We start from the raw sequence: 15,834 nt of genomic DNA, 5'->3' as shown, positions 1-15,834 counted from the left end.
ATCTCAGGACAAAGAGCACGTCCCTGTCTGACATCCACCAGCCACATGCATCCAGTTTTCTGATAGTTTTCTGGTGGTGGCACAAAGTACTATTGTTACCCACGTTTTATGTGTTTGGGTTCAAACCCTAACTTCTAAACTTTATTCATTAACTTTGAGTGTCAAGTTAACCTGAAGGGACACGTGCGCGCACCGTCTGGAATAATTTATCTTACAGTTCAATAGAGTACCTGGAGGTGATGACACCGCCTTCCCAGTGATCTACAAAGCACTGCCTGATAAACGCTTTAGCTTTATTTCAGTTTTGCTCCGACTGATAAAATGTCCGGGGATGCTCACTTGCTCGTGGCAGCAGACTATGTGGTGTTTGCTGTCGTTCTGCTCCTGTCTGCTGCTGTTGGTTTTTATTACGCCTGGAGAAGCAGGAGACAAGGAACCTCCAGGGACTTTTTAACTGGGGGCCGAAAACTCAATGCCCTGGCTGTCTCCATGTCCCTCACTGCCAGCTACATGTCATCCGTCACTGTGCTCTCCAACCCAGCCGAGGTAACGTGTCGGGACTGTCCTGGATCTGCACTCAGCTTCCTCAGCGCACAAACATTTATTCAGAGCTTAAATTAGAATTTTACAAAATGTGTAAAACTGTGATTTCTGTGCATTAGAAGACGGCTGGAGTCAGCTAACCGAGCATTACTTTGAGTGCACCGCTTTCAATTTCAAACAAATCAAATAACGAATTTAAAGTTTTCGTGTTACTCACCAGAGTTCAGCACTGTTCATATGTTGCTCCAAAGCTCGTTCAGTATCAGCAGCATCAGCGTTTCAAATGATCTCCGGCAAAGTTTCACCAGCCAACCAGCTGTTTTGCTATTTTGTGTTTCCATAAATCTTTTTCAACCTGTCCGTAGGTGTATCGCTACGGAGCCATATTTGGCTATTTAAGTATTTCCTATGTAATAGCAGTGGTGTACACATCCGAAGTCTTTCTCCCAGTTTTCTACAGACTGGCCATCAACAGCACATATGAGGTAACTGTGGTTTTGTTTACAACATTATTACTAGTTTTGCCTCTGATTTGTAGGGAGTGAGGGGAACTAGAAATTTCATGTATCAGTATCAATATGCGTCTTTTCTCTGTCTGGTCTCTGCCAAGTATCTGGAGCTGCGTTTCAGCAGAGCCACTCGTCTCCTGGGAATGCTGATCTTCTTTTTTAACGTAGTAAGAAGCCAGTGGTTCAATCTTTGTAGTGCTTTGACTTCTGCACATAAAACTACGTTGGTATCAGCAGAGACATGTTGTTGTTGTGACTTTCTAACTCTTTGCCACAGTTGCTCTACACTGGACTTGTAATTTATGCTCCAGCTCTGGCTTTGAACCAAGGTATGTCAGCTCCAGTTCACAGCAGTTAAGTTCGTGAAGGGATCTTGAACAAGAGTGTTTCCCCTGTTAATGAATTTCCCTTCTTTTTGCAGTGACTGGTATGAACCTGTGGGGTGGGATTATTTCGACAGCCACTGTTTGTACTTTGTATTGTGCACTGGTTAGTAAAACATTTATTACATACGACACACACACTGCAGTGCATCACATTGTCAGTCGAACCTCATCGAGCATCACTAAGCCAGGAACCTTAAGAGACCCCCACTTTCACATTCAGCAGAGATTAAATGAGAATATTTACATTTTCCTAAAATTCATGAGGTCCCCTTCCCATTTACCCTTTAAAACAAAATATCTCTCATTTAACATCACCTCTGATTTTTTAAATTTGATGCTTTCACATGCAATCATTAAGGGTCAAAAGTTGGAACCGTCATTGCATAATGTGTTGCATGGTCATAAGCAGAGAGGTCTCGCTGCGCTGCCCTTAGACAGTTAACATGACGAAGCTATTGAGGAAAAAAACGCCACGTATATCTTGTTTATCATGACTCTGGTTTTACGTGGCCTATCACCACAATTTAAAAACTGGTATATATCACCTTGTTGCTTTGGCATCTTAAAGTGGTCATGTGATTGGCTTACCACGACCACTTTATTCTTCCTCAGTCAAACAGCAGCACTCATGCGATTGTTTTGCCCCTTAGCTACAGGTGTTGTGCCAAATTACAGCTGCTTCCGTGCAACTTCTATAAGATGCGGTAAGCTGAAGACAGCTTCAGCCGTCTGTTTGTTGAAAAATAGTAACAGACCGCATTTTCTTGTTAGTAACGGTAACGGCGTTGTAACAAAAGGAATAGTAATTAGTTCGATTACTCATTACTGAAAAAAGTAACGCCGTTATTCCCATCACTTGTGCTTTCTGAAAATGTTCTACTACAGAATACGGTCACATATTTCCACGTTATGCATTCTGTTCATAAATACAGCTTCCTAACCTTTTTGACAGAGATTTTTCTTGTTTTGTGGCGTTTGTTACAGGGTGGCCTGAAAGCTGTGGTGTGGACAGATGTTGTTCAGGTAGGGTTCTGGATCAAATAAATTGAAAAAAATACACAATACAACATGCCCTCCAAATAGTTGTGGTAGATGGCTGCCCCTCCTTGATGTTGACGTTTCTTCCTGTTAAAAGGGAGTTTTTTGGTTCACACTGCCATTTGATTGCTGGCGTTTTCTCTGGATTGTAGCGTCTTTATCTTACAGTATAATGTCCTTTTGTTATGATTTGGAACCATATAAATATATTCCATATTCTATGTAAGTAAAACTGAATTAAATTGCAATCAGGTTTCAGTCTAATTTTATCGACACCACAACCACGTTTGAGTCATGTCTTGATTCTTTGCAGTATTCATGTAAATTAGCAAGAATTTGATAACTGGGACCAAAATCTGTCAACATAGTTACAGAATACAGATCTGCCAACCAAACAAATCTCTGATTTTTCTTCCAGATTGGAATAATGTTTGCAGGCTACATGTCTGTTATAATCAAAAGTGTGATCTTAAAAGGAGGAATCTCCACTATCTTGTCAGATGCCCAAGAAGGAGGAAGAATTAACTTTGTGGAGTGAGTATGTGTGTGTGTGTGTGTGTGTGTGTGTGTGTGTGTGTGTGTGTGTGTGTGTGTGTGTGTGTGTTGTGCGTGTGTGTGTGTGTGCGTGTGCGTGTGTGTGTGTGTGTTATACTAAAATCATCCTTTCATTGTGTAATCCCAGCTTTGACATAAACCCTCTGAGAAGACACACTTTTTGGACACTAGTCATCGGAGGGGCCTTTACTTGGAGCTCAATTTATGGGACCTACCAACCTCAAGTTCAGAGATACAACTCCTGCAAGAGCATTAAACATGCCAGATTGTGAGTGATTCAAAGGAATGTATTCCTTCCTTCCTGTTTAGCTTGCAAAACTAATAATTAAAATAATAATAATAAAAAAAACACCAATAAACAACGATATATGACACGTCTATTTCCACATCTATGTAAATTCTGATTCAGCCAAAGACACTACATTGGTGGGGTTTGCTGGCAAATGACACGTTCTTATCATAAACTTGGAAAAGATAGCTATGATAAATGATGACATCATCAGCATACAGTGATAAGAAATATAATCTCGTTTGCTATGCTACACTGATTTTTGTTTGCATACGTCACTTTTTCGTGTTGTGTTTTTTCAGAGCTCTCTTCATCAACGTGTTAGGCCTAGCTTGCACCCTGACATCGTCAGTGATTTCAGGGCTGTGTCTTTATTCGTTCTATAAGAACTGTGACCCATGGAAAGCTGGACAAGTTTCATCACCTGATCAGGTCCATACACATAAACAAAGAAACCACAGGATGTTTGTTTTTATTCAAGTTATTTTATGATCTTAAAATAAAAATCTTTTTTTCCCTTTACAGCTGTTGCCTTATTTGGTGATGGATATCTTGGCAGATCACCAAGGTCTTCCAGGACTATTTTTTGCTGCAGTATATAGTGCCTCTCTGAGGTTCATACAACATAATTTGATATATTTTTATTCATGTTGCATGTAACATTTAAAGCTGTGCCACATTTGAAGTGTCAGTTATGTCCATTAGTCCAGAGTAAACATGGTTCATTTCTTCATGTTCAGCACAGTTTCTACTTCAATCAACGCAATGGCTGCAGTGACCATGGAGGACCTGATCAAACCACGCATTAAACTATCTGAGAAAAAGCTTCTCTTGATCTCCAAAGGGCTGAGTAAATAACGGGTTTCCTGTTGTTTGTTTATAACACAGACTGCATGTTATATTAGATTAAACTGAGCACTGCTACGTGGATGCGGCTGTTAGTCAATAAAAATGTCATTTTGTGATGTGATGTTTTTGCAGGTTTGTTTTTTGGAATTGTATGCGTTGCCATGGCTGGACTGGCATCACTCATGGGACATATGATGCAGGTAGAGGGATCTGTTAATGCAGAGCTGTCAATGTGTTCAGGCAAACACATCCAGGAATAGGAATGGGTATCATTTAGGTTTTATCCGATACCAGTACCAAACCGGTACTTTTGAAACGGTGCTGGTGCTTAAACGGTGCTCGAACCGGTGCTTAAAGAATGGAGAACACACACTTTGTCCAAAAACCTCTTATGTTTAGCTGTTTTTTTTGTAAAAAGGTAACAATGTTAGCCTTTTCTGCAGCTATAGGGCATATATGGTGTTACGTCCCTCTGCAGCCTCTAATCTGCTCAGTGTGTTCAGCTGGTGCTAATTGGCCACACCTAGTCAGGTGTGGATAAAAGCATACCTGAGGCAAGTGTCCAGGGAGCTCACTAGTCTTTGCCTTGGTGGTACAAGCCATTTGAGCCAACCTGCTAAGCCATTTTAAGCTAAAGCCTCTTCACACTAACACTCTGTTATTCATCTCCGTTTTTATGTTGCGGCTTTTGAGCTGGGTCGTAACATAAGTGGCGGCTCATCCGGGATATTTGGACATTTTAGTGGAGATTGCATATCAGTTTTTTGTATTGCTTTTAAGTGGGTGAGTGAAGGTGTTCACTGTGATTGAGTAACGTCCCTTTAGTGAGTGTGTTTCAGCTGGGTGTCTGTGCTGCCCTTTCAGCGAAGCACTTGTTTGTTGTTTTGCTTGTTTTAATTTGTTGTGTTTGGTGGCTATTTTGGGTGGGGGTACGCTTCAGAGTTTGGTAGGAGACTATATCTCTGGTCTGCTGCCTGCTCTCGAGTTCGTGTTTAAAGTTGCCTCGAGCCTGGTACACCACTGAAGACTAGGATAGGTAAAGCTAGTGTTTTGTTGTTTTTAGTGTTTTAGGCTGGGAGTTGCACATAGTAAATCAGTGGCACCAAACTTGGTAGGAGGTTTGAGACCATTCATGATTATGGTCTGTAGCTGAGGCAGGTAGGCTGTTTTTAGGTTGGCATTGTGTGTACACCATGTGTGTGCATATGTCAGTGTTGATGGATGCTAATGAGATCTTTGTGAGGTGAGTGTTTTGTGTTGTGACCGTTAGTGTTGTGGGGAATATGGCTATTTTGTTGGATCACTTGTGAGTGTTGTTGGCCAGGTGATGGCAATAACACTGTGGGGTGCTGAGCCACCCTTGATGTGATCATTGTGTGGCCATAGCTCTCCATTTTGTGGTTGGTCACTAGTGTGCTTGATTTACTGAACTTTTTGGATTAAAGTAACTTGTTGTGGTATAGGGCCACTTGTATGTGACTGTTTGTGTGGTGGAGACAACAGATCACTTAGTTGTGATTATTTGTTGCTACTTTTGGTTTTGTGTTGTAGCAGATCAGGTAATCATTTTGGGTTTGTGACTGTTGTGCTCCTTTGTGTTGGTCACATGTTACTTCAAATCCTCATGCCCATCCATGCTTAAATATGCCAACTTATTTTTGAGGGTTCAAGGCTTCAGAGGGACTTTTAATTTGTTTAGGGGTCCTAGAGGGACCCTTTTAAGGGAGGTGTTACGTCCCTCTGCAGCCCCTAATCGGCCACACCCAGTCAGGTGTGGATAAAAGCATACCTGAGGCAAGCTGCAGGGAGCTCACTTGTCTGTGCCTTGTCTTTTAGCCAACCTGCTATTCCATTTTAAGATAAAACCTCTTCTCACCCATACTCTGGTATTCATCTCCTTTTTTATGTTGCGGCTTTTGAGCCGGGTCGTAACAATGGTATCACTCTTGGCTGGAAGCAGTGCTTAAACAATGGAATAAACACAGACTTTGTCCAAAAACCTCTCATGTTTAGCTGTTTCCCTCTTTTTCTTTGGTCATTTTAGCCTTTTTGGCCAGGGTGAAGGGAGTATCTGCCATCAAACAAGAAGACAGCCGCATGAAACTACGACGGTGTTTGCTAGTTCACCTTACGTGCATTAAATTAATAACGTGGTTAGCCTACTCAACGTAAATTACACACGAACAACATTAAACTACTCACGCAGAAAAGAACGGCTGCTGCCATCATCATCCGTCATCATTTCTGCTACACTGGCAGGGCTAGGGGCCAGGACTCTCCTCTTCGGGTTCTTGGGGGATGTTGCTAACTCCGGGTCCGATAACAGGGGCCACACCCGCAGTAGATGTGCTCGGTGTGAGGTCTCGCAGCAAGCTATCAAATACGGCGCACTTCTCGGCTTTTAACAAAATGCTACACGTCGCCAGGTGTTTCATCAGATTCGAGGAGTTACCTCCCTTGCACAGTATCAGCTTAAAGCACTTGTTGCAGGCTGCTGAGTTTGCATCTTTTGCTGTCAAGTACAGCCAGACTTTTGACCGCTTCGCCTTGGGCATTTTTAATCTGTAGCTCTATTCTAAAAGAACGTACAGTACGTACCTGGGCCCGCCTACTACGCTTGCAAAGGTAAAATGATTGGCTAGAATCCAAAGTGTATGACATCTCAGGAAAAAAACGAAAGCACCGAAATGTGCGCTGCTTTTCGGTCTGGTTACTACCGTTTGTCAGAACCGGTACTGGTACCCATCCCTATCCAGGAATGTTGTTGTTTATTAGAAAGCATGTTAATTACGTAAATAAGTACATTTTTCACCTCAGTAAATACGACCATTTGTAAAGTGTTTTTTGAGCTGCAGGTCTCTTCAAACAGGCAGTGTCCATCATTTGGGGGGTCACTGGGGGTCCTTTACTCGGTCTGTTCAGTTTGGGTGTCCTCTGTCCATTTGTCAACTCCATAGTAAGTCCATTCTCATTTTGGTATTTTCCTAAATCAACCTAACATCAATTTATCATCATATAACATAGTACGGGAGCATTTTTCTTATTAACAGTATTAAAAAACACTTTATTAAATGCTTAATGTTTTAAAAAAAATGTTAACAGTAGGATAAAAATAATAATGACCAAACTCAGGGATGTGTGCTGAGTCCCCTGCTGTACGCTCTATACACTCACGACTGCACCCCCCACCCACCCATCCAACATTCGTATGCTGTAAATATTAATTTTAACAAGTTTGCTGATGACACAACTGTGATTGGGCTCATCACGACGGGAGATGAGTCTGCATACAGGGATGAAGTCGAAAATATGTCATCAAGGTGCAGCTGAAACAATCTGGTCGTCAATACCAAAAAACCCCCAAAGAAATAGTAGTTGACTTCAGAAGAAACAAATCTGACCCCCAGCCCATACACATTAATGGGGACTGTTTGGAGAGGGTCTCTGACTCCTGGGCCTGCACCTGGGTGGTGACCTGTCCTGGAAAACAAACACCACAGCTATGATCAAGAAGGCACAGCAGCGACTCCACTTCCTGAGCGTCCTGAAGAACAACGCCTTAGCCAAGGAGCTGCTAGTGTCCTTCTACAGGTGCTCCATTGAAAGTACACTGACACACTGCATCCCAGTGTGGTTTGCCAGCAGTACTGCTTCGGAGTAAGCATCACTCCAGAGGGTCATCAACACAGCACAGAGGATCATCAGCTGTGATCAAGAGCTGTACTCTTCCCTGGAGGAGGTGTACAGGTCCTGCTGCCACAGGAAAGCCTACAGCATCCAGAAGGACACATCCCACCCCGCACATCACCTGTTCCAGCTGTTACCCTCAGGAAGGCGGTACTGGACAATTAAGGCCAAAACAAACAGACAGAAACAGCACATACGCCAGGGCTGTTGCATTTATAAATACACGTGGGAGATAAGCCACTGCAAAAACACAACCTTCAACTGTGCAATATTTTTTTTCTTTTTAACTGTGTAATATTCTTGTTCGTCTTTTAATTGTGCAATATTTCGAAGGAACTGTGCAATATTCTGAGGACTGAAGCACTGTGTGGCAACCGTATTCTCACTTGTACATTCTTGTATACAGACTTGTACATAGTCTAAGGAGCTTGCAAAGAAAAGCGTCTGGACTTCTTTAAGTTGCTTGAAGACGTTTCACCTCTCATCCGAGAAGCTTCTTCAGTTCTAAGGTCAAATGGTGGGGAGTCCCAGATTTAAACCTAGTGGGAGTATCCCCCCGCAGAGGGACAAAAGGACCCCCTGATGATCCTCTAATCGCCTGAGCCAAGGTGTGAAACTGGGTGTGGGTCCCAATCAGCCAGAGTTTCGGGTGTGTTCATTGTGAAACCTGGCCCCACCTTATCATGCGAATTCCTGAGGTCAGATGGCCCAGGATGTGAGTGGGCTTTAAGGCGTCTGGGGAGGGATCTCAAAACTTGATTATAGATGGCAGACAATTGGTGTCGTAAACCCCCGCCTCTGTTCAAAGATGGTCGCTCACAGTGGACATAGATGGCTTCTTTCACTCCTCTTTCAAACCATCTGTCCTCTCTGTCCAAAATGTGAACATTGGCATCCTCAAAAGAGTGACCTTTATCCTTAAGATGCAGATGGACATAAAAGACGGTCTTTCTTATAACTTTCCGGAGTTCAAGTTTTGCAACACGGACGCTCCGTTTGCAGACCCCCCATTCATCTCACCTGAGACGCCTTTGTTCTCTGTCCCTGGAGGCCACAAACGCCGACGCAGAGGGAGAAGATCTGGCGTTCTGGTTCGACTGAGACGGCGCACTAACAGACCACCGTTACCCAGTTTATTACTGGCTAATGTGCAGTCTCTGGAGAACAAGCTGTGCGAGCTTCGGGCACGGATCTCATTCCAGCGAGAGATGCGGGACTGCTGTGTGATCTGCCTCACAGAAACCTGGCTATCGGACAAGGTACCGGACTCCGCAATACAACTACTGGGGTTCTCTGTGCACCGCGCGGACAGGTCACAGGATCTTACTGGGAAAAGCAGAGGCGGTGGTGTATGTTTCATGATCAACAACAGCTGGTGTGATTATGCGAACGTGCACCCGGTCAAATCCTTCTGCTCACCGGACCTGGAGTACCTGATGATTAAGTGCTGGCCATTCTGGCTACCGAGGGAATTTACAGCAGTGATTATTACGGCCGTTTACATTCCCCCACAAGCCGACACTGACCGAGCACTCAGGAAACTGTACAGCGCGATCAGCAGCGAGGAAACCGCACACCCAGAGGCGGCGTTTATCACAGCCGGAGACTTTAATAAGGGAAACCTGAAGAAAGTCTCACCAAAACTCCACCAACACATCCATTTCAACACTCGTGGAGACCGGCTACTTGACCACTGCTACACCTCTTTCCGGGATGCGTATAAAGCCCTCCCCCGCGCCCCATTCGGCCAATCAGATCACCGCTCCATCCTGCTCCTGCCCGCCTACAGGCAGAAGCTGAAACAGGAAGCTCCAACCCGGAGGGCGGTGCACTGTTGGACGGACCAATCGGAGTCTACGCTGCGGGACTGTTTTGATCACGCGGACTGGGAAATGTTTCACGTGGCTGCTAGGGACATTGATGAGTACACAGACTCAGTCTGCGGATTTATCAGGAAATGCGTGGAAGATGTCGTCCCATCCAGAACAGTTAAATCCTTCCCAAATCAAAAACCCTGGATTAACAGAGATGTTCGCGCGGCACGGAGCACCGCCTTTGCCTCCGCGAACACATCGGACCACAAACACGCACATTACCAACTCCAGAAGACGATCAAAGCAGCCAAACGTGAGTACAGGGACAGGGTGGAGCAACAGTTTGACAACCCTCGGAGTATGTGGCAGGGACTAAACACGATCACAGACTTTAGAGGGAAAACCAGCACACCGCAGACCACGGCCTCTCTGTGTGAGGATCTAAACGTATTCTACGCTAGATTCGACACAGCAAACACCATGAGACCGGACAGTGTGTGCACCACGGATGACGTCAGTGCGCACACTGTGTCTGAGGAGGATGTGCGGAAGTGCTTCAGGAAGGTGAACGCACGCAAAGCTACTGGTCCGGACGGGATTCCCGGCCGCGTCCTCAAGTCATGCGCGGCTCAGCTGGCTGGAGTGTTCACGCACATCTTCAACCTTTCCCTCTCTCTGTCTGTAGTCCCAGCCTGCTTCAAAATGGCCACCATCGTCCCTGTACCCAAATCCTCCACCATCTCCTCATTGAACGACTGGCGACCTTTAGCCCTGACCCCCATCGTAAGCAAATGCTTCGAGAAGCTGGTCAGGGACTTCATCTGCTCTGCACTACCCGACTCACTGGACCCTCTACAGTTTGCATACCGCCACAACAGGTCCACTGATGATGCCATAGCCCTGACACTACACACTGCCCTGTCACACCTGGAGAAGAGAGACACGTATGTGAGAATGCTGTTTGTAGATTACAGCTCAGCATTCAATACCATCGTTCCCTCGAAGCTGGACAGGAAACTGCAGGATCTAGGACTGGGAAGCTCCCTCTGCAGCTGGATCCTTAACTTCCTGTCTGACAGACGCCAAGTGGTCAGACTGGGCAGCATCACCTCATCCCCCATCACACTGAACACTGGTGCTCCACAGGGGTGTGTACTGAGCCCTCTCCTGTACTCACTCTACACCTACGACTGCACAGCCACTAACAACTCCAACATCATTGTGAAGTTTGCGGACGACACTACAGTGGTGGGTCTTATCACCAACGGTGATGAGACGGCCTACAGGGAGGAGGTCAGCGCCCTGACCCACTGGTGTCAAGACAACCATCTCACCCTCAACGTCGCAAAGACAAAGGAGTTGATAGTGGACTTCCGGAGGTGCAGAGAAGTACACACCCCCATCACCATCAACGGCGCTGCTGTGGAGAGAGTGAGCAGCTTCCGGTTCCTTGGAGTACATCCGGCTGAGGATCTTATGTGTTTAGTACACATAAACAAAACAGTGAAGAAGGCGCAGCAGCGCCTCTTCTTTCTCAGGAGACTGAAAAGATTTGGCATGAACCCCCGCATCCTCAGGACCTTCTATCACTGTGCCATTGAGAGCATCCTCACTGGATGCATCACCACCTGGTATGGCAACAGCACCGCCTACAACTGCAAAGCTCTCCAGAGAGTAGTGCGGTGCTTTGAACGGATAATTGAAGGTGAGCTTCCCTCCCTCCAAGACATCTACAGGAAGCGCTGCCTGAGGAAAGTGGGGAGGATCATCAAGGACTCCAGTCACCCCAGCCATAAACTGTTCAGACTACTTCCATCAGGAAGGAGGTTCTGCAGCATCCGGTTCCGAACCAGCAGACTGAGAGACAGCTTCTTCCACCAGGCCATCAGACTGCTGAACACGTCATAGACACCTCAGCTTCACTACTGGAACTTTAACATTATGCACTACATACTGTACATTAATGCCACTGTTTTGCACATGTCTCAACTCTGTATGTTTTTATATATTTTATTTTATTGTTTACTCTATTTAATTTGTAAAATATGTGTATACACACACACACACGTAGAAAAACATTTAGTATACACATCCAGAAATGCATATACTATTATATATTGTACATATATTTATTCGTTTCAGATTTAGCCATTCTTGTATTTTGCTTGTTTACGTTATTGTATTTTGCACAACTCTGTTGCTTGTGAAGCTCGCACACAAGAATTTCACTCACATGTACTGTACCAATGTACCTGCACATGTGATGTGACAATAAAAGTGATTTGATTTGATTTGATTTGGACTGCTGAGTCTTGTCCTGTGGAGGTGGCTCTTCTATGCTGTGCCATGCGCTTGTGAAGTGGCTGTTTGGTCTCTCCAATGTAGAGGTCTGGGCATTCCTCGCTGCACTGTACCGCATACACCACATTGTTAAGTCTGTGTTTTGGGGTTTTGTCTTTCGGGTGAACCAGTTTTTGTCTGAGCGTGTTGCTGGGTCTGAAATGCACCGGGATGTCATGCTTGGAGAAAACTCTCCTGAGATTTTCTGATACACCGATAAGATTCTGATAAGAAGGACAGACGCAACAACATTGTCATCCCCTATGTAGCCGGTGCAACGAGCTCATCCAAAACTCTGGCTGATTGGGACCCACACCCAGTTTCACACCTTGGCTCAGGCGATTAGAGGATCATCAGGGGGTCCTTTTGTCCCTCTGCGGGGGGATACTCCCACTAGGTTTAAATCTGGGACTCCCCACCATTTGACCTTAGAACTGAAGAAGCTTCTCGGATGAGAGGTGAAACGTCTTTAAGCAACTTAAAGAAGTCCAGACGCTTTTATGCAAGCTCCTTTGACTATGATGACCTGGATGACTGAGAACCTTCACAGACAGACTTGTACATACTATTTTTTTTTCTTTGTTTAAAATTTATTGTACATCTATACTTGTTTCTCTTAAAAGTGCCCCCTTCCACTTGTACTGAATGGGTTTACATGCAGTTTTTGTTGTTCAAAAGCGCAATGGCAATAAAGATTCTGATATTTGTCCACAGGGAGGTCTATGTGGTCTCGTGACAGGATTGGCTGCAGCTGTCTCTGTGAGCATTATAGGGATGATATCCCCTTCTCCTCCTGAGATGACCCGACCTCTCTTTCTGAGCACTGAGGGTTGTAACTTTACTACTGGTAGCAGTTTCAATTGGACTACCCCACTGCCAACAGAACCAAGTCTTTTTACCACAACCCCAGGACAGAATACTGATGACATGTAAGTGTGGTTCAGTCTGTCTTGAATGAATGAATGAATGAAATATTGCCTGGTGAGATGGGATGACCGAGCTTTCCTATAATAAACGAAAGTATAGTAAAGTAAAAAAAGCCATATGATTTTAAAAAAGTGAGTAAAAGGCAGTGTTGTGAGGTCATTAATAATAATAATAATAATAATAATAATAATAATAATAATAATGATAATAAACCTGGTGGAAAGCATAAATGTGCCAAGTATCCTACTGCTGGTTTTTAGCCAAGCTCGCAGTGGCACTGTAGTCTTGTTGAATATATTTTTCATTTCAAATTCAAATTCAAATTCAAATTTTTATTTGTCACGTACACAGTCATACACAGTACGATATGTAGTGAAATGCTTGGACAACTGCTCGTGACCTAAAGAAAACAAAAAAGGAAAAGGCTATGAATAAGATTTGCAAACTGTCTTCACAAATTCCTTTGTAGCCTTCAGAATACTTTCATAATATGGTGTAATTACATTAATAAGACATTTGTTAACAAGATATCTACTAATCTCTCACCACCAGACATGCGGTTCAGTGGCACTCTCCATCCTACCTTTACTTCTGTGTCATTGGAGGTTTAACATCTGTTATTGTTGGAATAATCATCAGTCTCTTGACAGGTAAAAAACAAATGAAATAAAATAAATAAAGATTTTGCCATTAATTACCTGTACTTGGGAATGGATCTGTGATCTCAGATCTTCTTATTGTTTCATAAGGACTTTTTGTTTTTGTTCTTCCACTCATCATTTCAGGGGGATTGAGGGAGACGGTGGACCCAAGATTTATGCTAATGAAAGAAGACACTCTTTCTTATCACCTGTTCAAACGTGTCAAAGATGGGGTACGTGCTGAAGAGCAAAGGTATCAAAAGCAACTGACTGATGACAGGCGCTCAATTCTGTCTTATACTTTTCCTTCCTTAGGTCATGGGAGGAACAGACAATGTTGGTCAGCCAAACAAGGAGGATGGAATCAATAAACCTGCAGTAGGGAAATTTGACAACAATACCCGTGTCTCATCTTTTTAATGACCGATACAGCTGAAGAATTTCACAACAAAGCTGCTGTAAAGCTCAAATCCAGGATTGTACTCATCTGACTTCATAAGAAATGAGACCAAAGGAACTGAGTTGTCAGCGAGACAATAATGTTTTTATTTTTCCAGTGACTCAGTAAAAAGTAGAAAGCACTTTCAAATATCTACTTGTGTACATGATGATTGCATGTTTCTATTGTTTAGATTAACACATTATTAATAAAAAGCCACATGATAAACATTTCAATTCAATTCAGTTTTATTTATACAGCGCCAAATCACAACAAAAGCTTCAAGGCACTTTATATTGTAAGGTAGACCCTACAATAATACATACAGAGAAAAACCCAACAATCATATGACCCCTGTGCAAGCCCTTTGGCGACAGAGGGAAGGAAAAACTCCATTTTAACAGGAAGAAACCTCCAGCAGAACCAGGCTCAGGGAGGGGCGGGGCCATCTGCTGCGATGGAGTGAAAGAAGGAAGACAGGATGAAAGACATGCTGTGGAAGGAATAGTCGGAATAGTTCAAACATAAGTGTTCCTCTCTTTCCGGAATGTTTGAATTTCTCTGACCAGGAGGGAAACATAGACTTTAATGAAACATCCACAGGATACAATCCACACAAACAGGCAATGAATACATTCAAGGTAGTTTTGATGCTATTTATTATGAGTCACAAAGCTTTTTTAGCTTTGGTTTATTAACCCAAATGTCAAGAAACTCTGAAAGCTACAGTAATGGTGAAAAGAAATTACACCCTCTTTAATGGTATGGTATTCCGCAAAGTCCCGCAAAAATCTCCAGCGTCCACAGCCAATGCCGTGAGTCGGGGCGGCGTGAGCGCAGATAACTCCGGAGGTGAAAGCTTCGCTTTTACTTCTGACACCAGTGTAGCGTCCCTCGACAGAAGACACAGACGATCAGCGTTCCGGTTACCGGTGTTTATTCAGAATAGTAACACGGGTTACTGTGGGCCGTAGCCAACGCCAAAACAACAGGGGAAAAAGTGCGCTCTACAGCAACAGCACAACCCCCGACACTCTCTCTCTTCCGCCCCACACCACACACACTCTCTCTAACCCCCGCCCCCGAACACTCTCAGCCAACCACACACCTGCTCTCCTCCAGACTCTCTGTCATTGGTAGCTGATCTGATTGACAGGCCAACCGGCCTCTAGACTACCGCACATTCAAGGACACTCAGTAAATCACCATGCTGCGGGTGTGGTCCAACTATGCCATAAGTAACTGGCAATTCTGAACACAAAACACTGATAACACAACAGTCAACTAACTTGTAACCCAGTCCATTACAATATCATTAAATAACTTTAGAAAAACTTCCACTTGACTCTTTACATGTAATGTTGTAAAAATATATATTTTATTGTTTAATTAATCTGAAAATGTTAGTCTTCCAAATGTGCAGCAATTTAATTTATTTATTCTCTTTAGCTGATAGTTTGTGGGGCCCAGGTAGACTGTATAACTGCATATCTACCAGTTTCTCTGCACTCCAGCCTCCTCTGTGCCATGTGAAGGGATTTTCCTTAAGGCAGGAGAAATGATCTCCACGAAAAGGAACAGGTTCGGCCATCGCACACTAGAACAAATTCTCTTTTTAAATAAAAATGAAAAAGGGTTACCTTAAATGCATCATGTTTTTAATTTGCAAGTTCATAAGCATTTTCCTTTTCCATTTCACAATCAATTCTACCCCCAGGTCAAAAATATGTCTGGGAAAATTTCCCTAATATAATATTATTTATAAATACACCCGTCTAGCAATTAATTGCATAAGTGCATGGAGGCAAGACCTCAGA

The 15,834-nt window shown here is 43.8% G+C and overlaps 1 protein-coding gene across 1 annotated transcript; it reads left to right on the top strand.

Moving 5' to 3' along the window:
* Positions 1-212: 212 nt before the first annotated feature.
* Positions 213-14,231, top strand: LOC146650179 (sodium-coupled monocarboxylate transporter 1-like). Its single transcript, XM_085387090.1, has 17 exons — positions 213-546; positions 909-1,028; positions 1,154-1,219; positions 1,330-1,381; positions 1,474-1,541; positions 2,423-2,461; positions 2,895-3,010; positions 3,159-3,299; positions 3,623-3,752; positions 3,846-3,934; positions 4,061-4,170; positions 4,302-4,369; positions 7,039-7,125; positions 12,725-12,939; positions 13,490-13,587; positions 13,723-13,811; positions 13,894-14,231. The coding sequence occupies exons 1-17, from the start codon at positions 322-324 to the stop codon at positions 13,996-13,998; spliced, it is 1,818 nt and encodes a 605-aa protein (XP_085243216.1). The 5' UTR covers positions 213-321; the 3' UTR covers positions 13,999-14,231.
* Positions 14,232-15,834: the final 1,603 nt, after the last annotated feature.

This window comes from Rhamphochromis longiceps, linkage group LG17, assembly GCF_057381845.1.
Source record: "Rhamphochromis longiceps isolate RC_006_pf linkage group LG17, R_longiceps_female_GT1.1, whole genome shotgun sequence".
Taxonomy (NCBI): Eukaryota; Metazoa; Chordata; class Actinopteri; order Cichliformes; family Cichlidae; genus Rhamphochromis; species Rhamphochromis longiceps.
The sequence above is the reverse complement of the archived record's forward strand: the minus strand, read 5'-3'. Positions and strand labels throughout refer to the sequence as shown.